Below are 12,486 nucleotides of genomic sequence, written 5' to 3' on the forward strand. Positions count from 1 at the left end.
TCAATAAATATTCAACCGGATAGATTTTGGCCTTTTCTTTGGTAGACTTGGGATTTTGATGTACGTAATAAAACCTGTTAAAAAATAAGGATGGTAACAGGAAGAGGATGTAGCATTCAATTTTGTGGTGCAGACAGGTTGTTTTCTAATCAGCGAGTGAATTGAATGGACCCTAAGAAATACTTGAAAAGTATGAACAAGTAACGAGGCTCCTGGGTGACAGGGTCAGTCAGCATAGAATCTTCTGTACCAAACCTGTGTTAACAGTTAAACTTTGTATTCATCCCTTTTCCCTTTCCTTCCCACCATAATAATAATTACCCCATGTAAATGCTAATTTAGCCTGAGTTCTCTAGATATTTCTTAAGATTTACAAGTATTCCCAGAGCAAAGGATATAGACATTTTCTTCCTGATATCTTCTACTTCTCTCCTTCCCCAGGAGCAAAGGAAGTATCCTTGATAGAGTGAGGGTATCTAGAGGTCATGGCTGGATTTGATTACCCTCAGATTGAGCAGGTTACCAATTGTGTCACCTTAAATCATAATTTGCTACAGAATCTGGTGTTCTGGACATTATTCATGTTTGTAAGGGCAGAAATGGACACAGTGCAGGTTTTCTGATCCAGCAGACCGGGTAAAGGAGGAATCCTGAAACCCTCAGTGGGTTTTGCAGGCTTTTATTGGAATTTACCAGGTACACAGCAGGCAGGGGTGCCGGGGGGTGGGGAGGCCTCCCAGCCCCCAGCAAGTCTTCACTCTTTCTGCGCTCTCTAGCATTCTCTGGCGTTCTCTCGGCTTCTACTGGCGTCCCGGTGACGCCGCCCTTAAAAGCCCAGTCTTAGCCCAGGTGAATCCCATCTACATATGCCCACACCCTACTCCAGGTGCCCGCCATCAGGCATGCATTCGGGACCACAGGGTTCCGTCATCTATCCTAATGACGGGAGGGCAGAAAAGCCTGATACTTTTACCTTACCCTACAATGTTCAAATAAAGTTCCCCCTTAATATTACCCACTAATAGATACTGCCTTCATATTAAATACATTCACTTTCTGATGTATTTTTATATATGCATTTATAACCCTAGTCCTTTCACTACCCAAAATGTGGCCCATTCGCCAGCAGCATTGGCATCACTTGGGAGTTTGTAAGAGCTTCAGCCCCACCCCTGACCTGTTTAATCAGAATCCACATTTTAGCCAGATCCCCAGATGACTTGTATGCATAGTTAAGCTTTGAGAAGTTTAACTGGGGGATGAAACCAGCAATCAGTAGTGTATGAAAGGCCCCCAGGTGACTGTGATGGGCAGCAATGGTTGAGGCACAGTTAGGAGCAATTTGAATGTGATTCATGCCTAAATTGTGGAAGAGTGAACTGAGAGGCTCCTGTCTTTCAGCTCAGTCAAAGGCCGACTGTGGCTGAACTACTTGCTAGGAAGATTCTGAGGTTTAATGAATATGTGGAGGTAACAGATGCTCAAGATTATGATCGGCGAGCTGACAAACCCTGGACCAAACTGACCCCTGCTGACAAGGTAACTCTCTCACTTTCTCAATTCTCTCTCTCTTTCTCTATTTTTAAGAAGACACCAAAAGCAGAAACCATAAATAAAATTTTTACTTTGGATATATTTAATTTTCAATCAAGACACAAAATGCTAAGATTAAAAACCAAAACTGGTGCTCCCTGGTGGCGCAGCGGGTTGGGCGCAGCACTGTGAAGCTGTCCACAGCCTCTGCAGTGCCAGTTCAATTCCTGGCTGGCCAGGGAGATCCCCACATGGCGGGGCAGACCTCTCCTGCCTCATCCGCTGCTCCCCTCAGCAGAGTATTTCGGTCCTTCTGCCTGTTCTGCTCCGTCTCTGGTGAATTCTCTCCCCTCCTGTGCCTCTGGCCTGTATCCCAGTGCTTGTATAAATAAAAAATCTTTTAAAAAATAAATAAAATAAAAACCAAAACTATATACAAATGACTCCACTACCACAAAGCCAAAAAAAAAGGAAATTCCCTGCTTCTCGTCACACAAGTAAATAAAACACAATTTTTTTTAAAGATTTATTTATGCATACAAGAGCTGGGGTACAGGAGGGTAAGAGGATTCACCAGAGACAGAGTGGGAAACAGAACAGGCAGATCGACCAAAGTACACTGCAGTAGGCGAGGCAGGAGAGGTCTGCTACGCCATGTGGGTTGCTCCCTGGCCAGCCGGCCATCAAACTCGTGCTGCAGAGGCTGCAAACTGCTTCATAGGTGGCATCTTAACCCCTTGTGCCATCAGGGAGGTCCTAAAATACATTCTTAACAGTGGTTATGTTTGGTTGGGCAGAGTTTGGGTGGTATATTTTAGTAATTACTCGTATCTGACTATAAAAGCTACAGTGCATCTCTTCAGCTCCTCAGCTGTTTTTGATTTAACTGGAAATTTTACCATGAGGTGACTGGTGTCAGGGAAGGGGCTCTGCGTTGAGCTCAGAGCTCGGCTCAGTGTGTTGACTGGCTTCTTCCCTTCCAGTGCCCAGCACAGATTGCATCCACTCCCAGAGTTAAGCACTGTAGAGAATACATGGCAAATCACACTGCTATACTGTAGCAGACTGAAGCATTTTTGTTTCTATTCCGCAGGCTGCCATAAGAAAAGAATTAAATGAATTTAAAAGCTCAGAGATGGAGGTTCATGAAGAGAGCAAGCATTTTACACGGTAAGACCAAAAAAATCAGACACCATAATAGGGGGTTAAGTGCTTTGGATACAGCAACAAACAGAATAAAGTCCCTGCCCTCAGTAGCTTTTACTCTGAGAGGAAAGCAGACAATAAACACACTGAAAGTATTTAAGTTGAGTTGACGAGCATAGGACACATTGAGGTGGAGATGACTAAAAAATAGTTGGATTTCAGCCTGGAGTCCAGGGAGAAAGCAGGGTCTAAAGAGACAGGAGAAAAGTAGTGTTTCTTAGGGGGAAAATTGATTTGCATTTGAAGGGTGGACAGAGGAAAATGAAACAGGAAGGCATGTTGAGGAAAGCAATTGGGGAAGAAAGAAAACTAGGGAAAAGATAGTATTAAAGAAGCTAAGAGGGCCTCTGGTGGCACAGCGGTTGAGCACTGGGCTGCGAGGCTGCCCGCAGCCTCTGCGGTGCCGGTTCGTTCCCCGGCTGCTGGCGAGAGTCACACACACACACACAAAAAAGAAGCCAAGAGAAGGGAACTTCAAGAAGAAAGGAGGTTAGGAGTATCCATTGCCACTAATTTTTTTTTTATTAGTACATGACATTTCTATTACTTTAAGAATAGCAAAACAATCTACAATATCTTGTAACTTGGCTATTTTGATTGTCTGTTTCAGCTACCATCGTCCATGAGGCTGAAGTCAGAAAGGAACTCAACAACCCCCAAAACTGCGCTGCTTTGGCTGCTCCAGTCTCCAGAGTGTCATGATGGAATATCTGTACTTCTGAGCACAGCCAGATTGAGTCCTCTGGGATAGAGTTCTGGAGTGAACAGCACTTCTATGAATGTATCTTTTTTCACTGGAACAAATTTTCACGTGCTGCCTTGGGCAAAACCAAACACACTTCGTCAGTGCTTTTGAACCTTATCACGTTGCAGCATATTTGAGGGGTCTTTCCTCACCAGCCACCATATTTCTGTATCACTTGCAGGTTCCAAGTTTGATTGGCTGCACCACATCCCCGCCACAAGATGATTGCCTGCTCTCAGGCACACTTCCACCATGAGCCTTACCTGCCCTGTCCTGCTTGTGGGACCCACCACATAGGCACTGAATTGCTGCCCTCAAATCCAATGGTGGTGGGGAAAACCTGGATGCCCTGGCCTTCTGACAAAGGGCCTGCAGAGGAATCAGGCCCTTTGCCTTCACACCACGTTGGCCTGTTGGCTGAAAGTACCACTCTGTACATCTTGTCACAGCAGTAACCCTCCTTGGACATTCCAGTCTGAGAGAAGCTCAGGATCTGCCATGACCTGTGGCACAGGTCTTACTGATTTTTTTTCCCCCAAAGAAGAATGATCTTGAAGAAACAATGGCAATCCTCTCTATTAAACAGTCTGAGCTACATCCAGATTCTAAGTTGGTAAAATAAGAAAGTAATATGTTTTCTTTATACAAAAGAAAAGCCAGAAATGCCTTTATATTAATAACAACTTGGGGGAAAAACTGATTCATAGATTATAGGCTGTTGTCTCTCTTTTGTACAATGATACTTAAAATATTCTTTGTAAGTTATAGCAACTCTGTGAGAGCACTTCCACCTCCCAGTCCCCAAACTTCAAGACAGAATCACAGCAAGGTCCTAGGAACGTGGAGCACTACATTGGAAAAGGTTTTTGAAGAAACAGTCAGAAGGGTGTGCTCCTGACCCACTGCAGCTCCCTTCTCAGTGCTGTTAGCTCTCTCCTGCTGTGCTCTTCTCTGAACTCCTGCTGCCCCTCCCTGACAGCTGCCACCTCACTCACCCCTTCTCTTCCAAGTAGCCAGTGTACTTGGTGCCTGGGGGCTTTGGCTCAATCCTGACTCTTTTATATTTGTAATATAAATGTGATTTCCTAAAATGGGAGATACAGTTGCTTTCCTTGAATTTTTATTGAAAAACCATACAGCCTCACTCTTTTAATTCCTATCCACATTAAGTGGAAGAACGTTTCTATTTAACTGGTGAATGGCTTTCTCTTTAATTGTTCAGAAAATTGTGGCTGTAGTATAAACTGCTTCTGCAATCCCTGTTCTATATGTGATTGTTCAGTAGGTATTTCTCAATTTTTCCTATCATGTTCATGTAAGATTTGCTGAAGAATCAAGAATATCAGGTCAAAACAAAAAAGCTAAAATGACCTTAAAACTTTTTGGGCCTCCCTGATAGCACAAGGAGTTAAGACACAGCACTGTGAAGCTGTCTGCAGCCGCTGCAGCACGGGTCCCATCCCCAGCCAGGGAAGTGACCCATATGGCACAGCAGACCTCTTCTGTCTCACCCACTGCTCCCCTCAGCAGTGTTTTTCGGTCAGTCCTCTTATTCTGTTCCCCACTCTGTCTCTGGTGAATCCTCTTACCCCCCATGCCTCTGGCCTATACCCCAGTTCTTTTATGCATGGATGAATGGATCTATTTTTTTTAAAGAAAAAAAAAAAGTAGTTTCATCTCTCTGTATGGGGAGTCGGGGAGTATTCAAATTTCTCAGTACCATCAATTCTTTATGGTTCTGGAGATATACCAGGTTCACATCTCCTTGAAGCTCCTTAACATTTGGGCAACTGAGGGGAAAGTAAGTGATTCTAAAAGTTATTAGAGGTCTGTAGGTAAGGTGGCCGCACATTCACTGCTAACTTCTAACCTTTCCAGTCTTGTTGGTTTGGAGACTTCTTGGTTTAAACAAGCACCCTCTGTAGCTTGAGATGACATTTTCAGGCCTTTCTTCCACTGTCTGTCTTTTCCCTTAATGTGCCAAGAGTGAAACAGGATTTAATTTCCTGAGCTACTTGTCTGCTTTCTATGTGCCACCGAGGAATCTGGTTCATCCTTCATCTCATTCCTATTCTTTTGAAATGAGATGCTTTGGGAGTCAGGTTTTTTCAGGTGGGTTTTGTCTTTTTTTTAACATATATATATATATATATATATATATAATGGATTTTGTGTTCCTTTTCCATGTACGTAACAATTCACCATCATAATGTAAAGAAGAAATAAAACCCTGATGTATTGTACTTCAAGATGTTTTTCCCTGATGTACAGAATCTTCCTGTAAAATAAATAATTGCATTGTATATCAGTCTTCCTATCAATATTAATTATTAAAGTATTTTAGAATTAAAACTATCCTGGGTGAAGTGTTTGTTTTACCAGATTCCAAAAAATTTTCAATCAGCATAAAAATAATAACTAGAATATTGCTAGATAAACAAGTATATTTATCTAGGGATGAGGGAAAATAATAGTAAGAACCTTAAATATAGGCAGCAATGAAGGTCAATCAAGTTTGTGTCTATTTGTGCCCAAGTATAAGAAAAGAATAGACTGCAGAGAGAAAAACAACTGCAAATCTCATATTATGGTCCATCTACCATACTAGACCTATTATCCTATTTATTCTACCCGTTGCCTGGAAGGTAAACAGAAACTTACTTACCAATAAAGAATCTGAGAGGTGAAGTTGCTTCCCCAAGGTCAAAGCAAATTATGTAATCACTTTTTTTTTTTTTTAATAGAGGCATGTTTTTCTTTATTTGCTTGTTTGTTTGTTTTGTTTATACATGCACTGGGTACAGTCAGAAGCGCAGGAGGGTGAGAGAATTCACCAGAGCCAGAGTGGGGAGCAGAGCAGGCAGAAGGACCGAAGTACACTGCTGAGGGGAGCAGCGGGCGGCAGGAGAGGTCTGTGTGCCATGTGGGACCCTCCTCCGGTGGCCGGGGAGCAGCCGGGGATTGAACCGGCGCCGCAGAGGCCGCGGGCAGCTTCGCAACCCAGCGCTCTACCGCTGCGCCACCGGGGAGGCCCTGTAATCATTTTTGTGTATGTTTAAGAACAAGCAATTGGGGCCTCCCTGGTGGCACAAAGGGTTAAGACAACCTATGAAGCTGTCCCTAGCCTCTACAGCAAGACAAGAATTCGATTCCTGGCTGGCCGGGGAGCAACCCACATGGCACAGCAGACCTCTCCTGACTCACCTGCTGCTTCCCTTAGCAGTGTACTTTGGTCGATCTGACTGTTCTGTTCCCCACTCTGTCTCTGGTAAATCCTCTCACCTCACACTTCTGGCCTGTACCCCAGCTCTTGTATGCATAAATAAATAAATCTTAAAAAAAAAAAAAAAAGCAATTGGGGCCTTATAGTGGCACAGGCAGTTGAGTGCAGCGCTGTGAGGCTCTCCACAGCCTCCATAGCATGGGTTCGATCCCGGTCTGCCAGGGAGCTACCCACATGGCATAGCAGACCTCCTGTCTCACCCTCTGCCCCCCTCAGCAGTGTTTGTCACTCTGCCTGTTCTATTCCCCACTGTCTCACCCTCCCACACATCTTGCCTGTGCCCTGGGTCTTGTATGCATGAATGAATAAATCTTTAAAAAAAAATAAAAAAGAAAAAAGAGGGCCTCCCTGGTGGCGCAGCAGTTGAGTGCTGGGCTGCAAAGCTGCCCTCAGCCTCTGCAGCGCTGGTTTGATCCCTGGCCACGGGCAAGGGTCCCACATGGTGCACAGAACTCTCCTGCCGTGCCCGCTGCTCCCCTGAGCAGTGTACCTCGATCCTTCTGCCTGTTCTGCTCCCCGCTCTGACTCTGGTGAATTCTCTCACACTCCCATGCTTCTGACTGTACCCAGTGCTGGTATAAATAAATAAATCTTTTAAAAAGAGAGAGAGAACAAGCAATTGAATCTTAATCAATTGTCCGAACAAGGATTTACTGTAAGCCTCATATAATTAGACCTTAGGCTGACATTACAGTAGGACAGTTCTTACTCATGTACTGCTCTCTAGCCAGCAGCCTGGTTTTAATTGTGGCAGCCTCACCAGTGACTCACTTTCTACTTGTCACTTCAGAAACTGACCTTGATTAATGCATCACCTTTTACCAAAGATTAAAAAGAAACCTTGAATCAGAACCACTAGTGTCAGGCCAGAGACGCGAGTTGGTGAGAGGATTCACCAGAGACAGAGTGGGGAACAGAACAGGAGCAGCGGGCGTGTCAGAAGAGGTCTGCCGCGCCATGTGGGTAGCCCTCTGGCCGGCCAGGGCTCGAACTCGTGCTGCAGAGGCTGTGGATTGCTTCAGAGTGCGGTGCTTAACCCCTTGTGCCACCAGGGAGGCGTCACCATCATTTCATCTTACAACATCAGCGCAGCCAACACAGTGAAAAAGGCAAAGAAAATCTGTTAGAGGTCTTTTTCTATTTTGCAAAGCTCTTTTATGGCGAGTATATTTAACAGCATATCCCCCACACAGGGTGAAGGAAGCAAAGAAAAGTAAACGTGCAAGGCGCCGGGTACCTGTCACACCGCACCCTTCAAAAAGCCTCTGTCATTTACTGCCTTTGCAAGGTCTCGCGGGAAGGATCTAGTGTCGCGAGATTTCTCTGAGCCCACGTAGGGGTGGAGCTTAACCTATAGTAGCTTCCCAGCACCCTTAGCGAATTCCTGGTTTCGTAACTGCGCATGCCTCCGTGCACGGGGCAGCGCAGGCGCAATAGGCATTCCTTGACTTCCTGGCGCTTCGGAAGGTATAAATACGGATGCTCGGGCGCTGCTCAGTCTTTTGCGGAGAGCACGTGGCTGGGCTGCGCTGCTGTGCGGTGAGTGTTAGGCACCTCTGTAGTCCTCTGGGTTTGGGTTTAGCGAACCGGGTCTTATAACAGTCCTGATTTTGGGGATCGTTACTGTTTGAAAAAGCGGTTCTCAGCAGCAGCGTTCGTGCTGGCTGCACTTGCACGTGTGGTTGGCGGGACGTGGCCCCGGAGGCCGAGCGCGCCCCGGCCCTGGACCCTAACCGGCCGGCGCGGGCCGAGACCCGGGGGCTGCTGCCGCGCGCGCCTGGACGCCGAGTGCGCCGGCCCCTGCCCCCCGTCGCCCTCCGCTGCTGCCCCTGAAGCCCGTGTTCTCTGCCTTCAAGGTGACTCGTCGGCCGCAGCTGGGTGCAGGACGTTTTATTCATGCAGGATTCGATTTTTTCTGAAAATGGCTGCTCTATTACGCTGCCACTTGCCTTAGGACTGCAGATAAAGCTTACTGTCCGTGTCGACTTAACGTGTCTTGGGCAGTGTGTTTCTCACCTGGGGAGGTTTCTGGATAGGTTCCGGTTACCTGCGTTCTTCACTGGCACCTGATTGCTGATAAATCTTGGACTTGTAATTTCGCTGATAATTAATGGGAATCCAGAATAATTTCCTACATAGGGTGTCATTCAGCTACCAGCTGAATTAAACTGCTTTCTCGTGCAATGTACCGTGTACTGTAACCAACGTGGATACCCCGGGAGGTCGCTCTCCCGGGCTCTGTCCAGGTGGCGAACGGGAGCACAGGGCACTGCCCCATGATGTATAGTCCCTTTCCACGACGTTGGAGATAAAGCTGGGCCCTGAGTCCGCGCCTGCATATTCCTACAGCTTCTCAGAGTCCTCTGGACCATGACTGAGGAGACAAACCATGCAGGAAACAGCTTCAGCACAGTCTGGATTTAGGTTGATGCAAACAAAATTTGGGATTCATCGGTTTTGGATAGCTGGGTTTAAGTCCCTATCTTGTTTTTGCAGGGCTGTGCAAGATACCAGATACCCTGACTTGGAGGTAAGTAAATGCTTTAGGATTGTTTGTCATTGTGAGTTCAGTCTTATGAAAACACTTATATTGTTAAATACACCCAGATATGGATTTGGCTGCTATTCTGTGGGCATGTCTGTAGTTAGATTTATGCTTAAATAGTCTGTTAAGTACCATAGCACCTGTTTTTAATGCCATGATTTAAATTTACTTTATTGCTAAAGAGTATTAGCAATAACTCTTTGCTAATTGCCTGGCTGCAGTGATATGGGTTATATAAATCTTAATTGCCCGTGGTGGGGGATGGCAAATGTTGATGGTGATCAGGGATGTTTGATGTTTGTTATTGCACTTTAGCTGGGTGTTCCAACGTGGATACCCCGGGAGGTCGCTCTCCCGGGCTCTGTCCAGGTGGCGAATGGGAGCAAAGGGCACTGCCCCATGATGTATAGTCCCTTTCCACGACGTTGGAGATAAAGCTGGGCTCTAGTCTGCGCCTGCATATTCCTACAGCTTCTCAGAGTCCGCTGGACTATGACTGAGGAGACAAACCATGCAGGAAACATCTAATGTACTAAAATTTTTACGTTTAAGAAAGATTGTAAATAGAATCCTAATCTTCCTGGGGTTTTTTTTGTTTTTGTTTCCATTTAGGAGAGAAGAGGAACCTCACCTTTCAGTTTGCTCTTAATGCTTGTGGATGCTGCTTTATTTGGCAGGTAGAATTGACTTGGGTGATAAAAAGATCAGCAACTTAAGACTGTATCAAAGTGGAGTGGGTTAGAACTGCATTAGCCATAGAACCACACCTTTCCCTCTAGATTAGTAGAATGTTCTATTCCTCCTGTGCCCCTTGAAATGTTTAAGGACTTCAAGAAGACCCTTGGTAAGTAGAGTCTATTTATAGTACTTCCACCTGAGAGGCCCAGAGACACTTTCAGAGTACTGATGGGGTAAAAAGTTGTGCATGACGACATACGTTAGTTTTTGCCTTTCTCAGTGGATTTTTTAAGCTGCATTAATAGAAAATGTGTCCATGAAATTCTTAGCTGCCTTGTATTAAGAACATCTGCCAGTTTCTTATGTATATGAATTACAATAAAGGTTACTGTGTACAGTTTTGTGGTTTCTTTGTGTGTGGAGATGTATGGCATAAGTCAAAGTGTTGAACTGCTTTTCAAGATTCTGATTGGTTTCTATTTCCTGGATAAACAGTATGTTGATTCCTAGTTCATTAAATTGGGAACAGGTAGATTTCCATTATAAATGTTAGTGGTTAAATTCAAAGCTGCCTGGGGTACCTATCAAATTTAGGTGTCTCAGATTTCGACTAGTTGGTGCTCAGTAAGATCTGGGTGTACAGACAAATTGATTCTAGCTGCAATATTTGGCAAAAGATAAAAAAAAACTGTCCAGCTATTATGCTAGCTGAGCATCTATTTCTGTGTCCAAGTGGTGCTTTAGCCTGGTAAAAAGCCGGACCAACCTACAAGTGATGTGAGATAGAGTCACAATGGAAGTGTTGTCATTCCCCCCTGTGCAGGGTGCTAACATTAAAAGGAGGACTTAAGACCCTGAAGGATGGGAGTTAGCGGGAAACCATCCAGAAGGTAGTCTTATATCTCTAGTGGGACTAAATGGACGAGGGGGAGGTGGAGCAGTCCAATTAAGCCATCAGGGACAAGTTTCTGTCTGGGTGTGGGTTTTGGGGTGATGTATATTGGGGCCACAGTATGAGAATGGGCTAGTTCTACTCTAGCCACAAATGTGAAGCAGCACCTGGGAGAGGATTGGGTTCCAAGGAGTAGTGTTGAAATTATTACAGTTAATACTATATGCATTTGGCATGTTAATCACACTTCAGGTTGTTGGTCTAGCCTACTTTGGGAAAACTCAAGAACAGAAAAGGCAAATGGCCCAAAGCTATCTCCAAAGAATGGAAACTGCTGCCAGGTCCTGTTGACCTTTCTATTCCTATGATCAGTGTTTTCTTTCTCTTGGTGTCATTTCCACGTCTTTGGAGAGGAGCTAAGTAAAATGAGTAGTGTTGGCTTTTTCCCTATGATCAGAAAGTTTATAATTTCCAAGGAAATCTTAAGGATTGAGCTGGTTATCTAAAGCTGGGCAGAAAGGAACATGGCATTTGTCTTCCCAATTATCTAAATTAGCTGAAACAAAGCTCTCAGCAGGTGCTCTGTCATGACCCCTTTGCTAAATAAGCTTGCAAGGAACTTGCCTGTAGACATTTTTCTGAACAGGCTCTTAGGATCCTTTTTTTTTAAACCCCATGTGTGCCAACATACCCATTGCCAAACTTGGAGTGAGACTGACTGGGTTTGAATTTTTTTTTTAAGATTTATTTATACAAGCACTGGGTACAGTCAGAAGCGCGGGAGAGTGAGGGAATTCACCAGAGCGGAGAGCAGAACAGGCAGACAAGATGAAGTACATTGCTGAGGGGAGCAGCGGGCCGCAGGAGAGGTCTGCGGTCAGGCGGCCAGGTATTATTTAACCGGCGCTGCAGAGGCTGCATGCAGCTTCGCAGCCCAGCACTCAACCGCTGCGCCACCAGAGAGGCCCTGGGTTTGAATCTTGATAGTACTAACTTGCTGTTGATGTGATCTTGGCAAGCCACTTTGTATTTAAATTCCTCAGCCATAGAAATGAGTTAGTAAAAAGTTAGCTATGGTGGGGTTGTAATGAGAATATTTGTGGAAAGTTAAAGTCTCATAAGTATATTGAGCTTATCTGGCTTTTCAAATGGGATTGGTTTCCAATAAATTTTTTTGTCGGATGAATAGTTTGAAGCTATCTCTACTACTAAAGCAGGGTTTTCTCATTCAACCACCCTAACTCTCTGGGGGGAAAAAAGGGATTTTGAAGGATTAGTAACTTGTCCAAAATGACTCTTAAATAGCAGAACTAGGATTTGAACTTTATTTCAAAATCATGTGAAATACTAATTGAATTAGAAAGTGGTAAGATTACTAGATGCATATTTCATTATTCCACACCCCTCTGTGAAGGAGATTCTCTGCCCAGTTTGCACATGAGTAAACAAGTTGGAGTTCAATGTGTCCAAGTTACATAAAAGTGGTTGAGCATGGGTCTGAGCAAGACAATGGACTACAGAATCTCTGCTTCACCTACTTCCTGTCACCTCAAATTGAGGTGATAGCAATACCATTTCTGCCAGGTTTAAGCTACAGAACTTTT

The 12,486-nt window shown here is 44.8% G+C and overlaps 1 protein-coding gene across 3 annotated transcripts in view; it reads left to right on the top strand.

Moving 5' to 3' along the window:
* Positions 1–2,707, top strand: part of PHACTR4 (phosphatase and actin regulator 4) — a gene marked incomplete at both ends in the record, with an annotated part of 35,197 nt that extends 32,490 nt beyond the window's left edge. For all 3 annotated transcript variants that reach the window (XM_084243567.1, XM_084243566.1, XM_084243568.1), the window contains 2 exons: positions 1,402–1,539; positions 2,627–2,707. In XM_084243567.1, coding sequence (XP_084099693.1) covers positions 1,402–1,539; positions 2,627–2,707 — 219 coding nt within the window. The remainder of the gene's footprint in view (positions 1–1,401; positions 1,540–2,626) is intronic.
* Positions 2,708–12,486: the final 9,779 nt, after the last annotated feature.

Source organism: Talpa europaea (genome assembly GCF_964194135.1).
Source record: "Talpa europaea genome assembly, chromosome: 9".
Classification (NCBI taxonomy): Eukaryota; Metazoa; Chordata; class Mammalia; order Eulipotyphla; family Talpidae; genus Talpa; species Talpa europaea.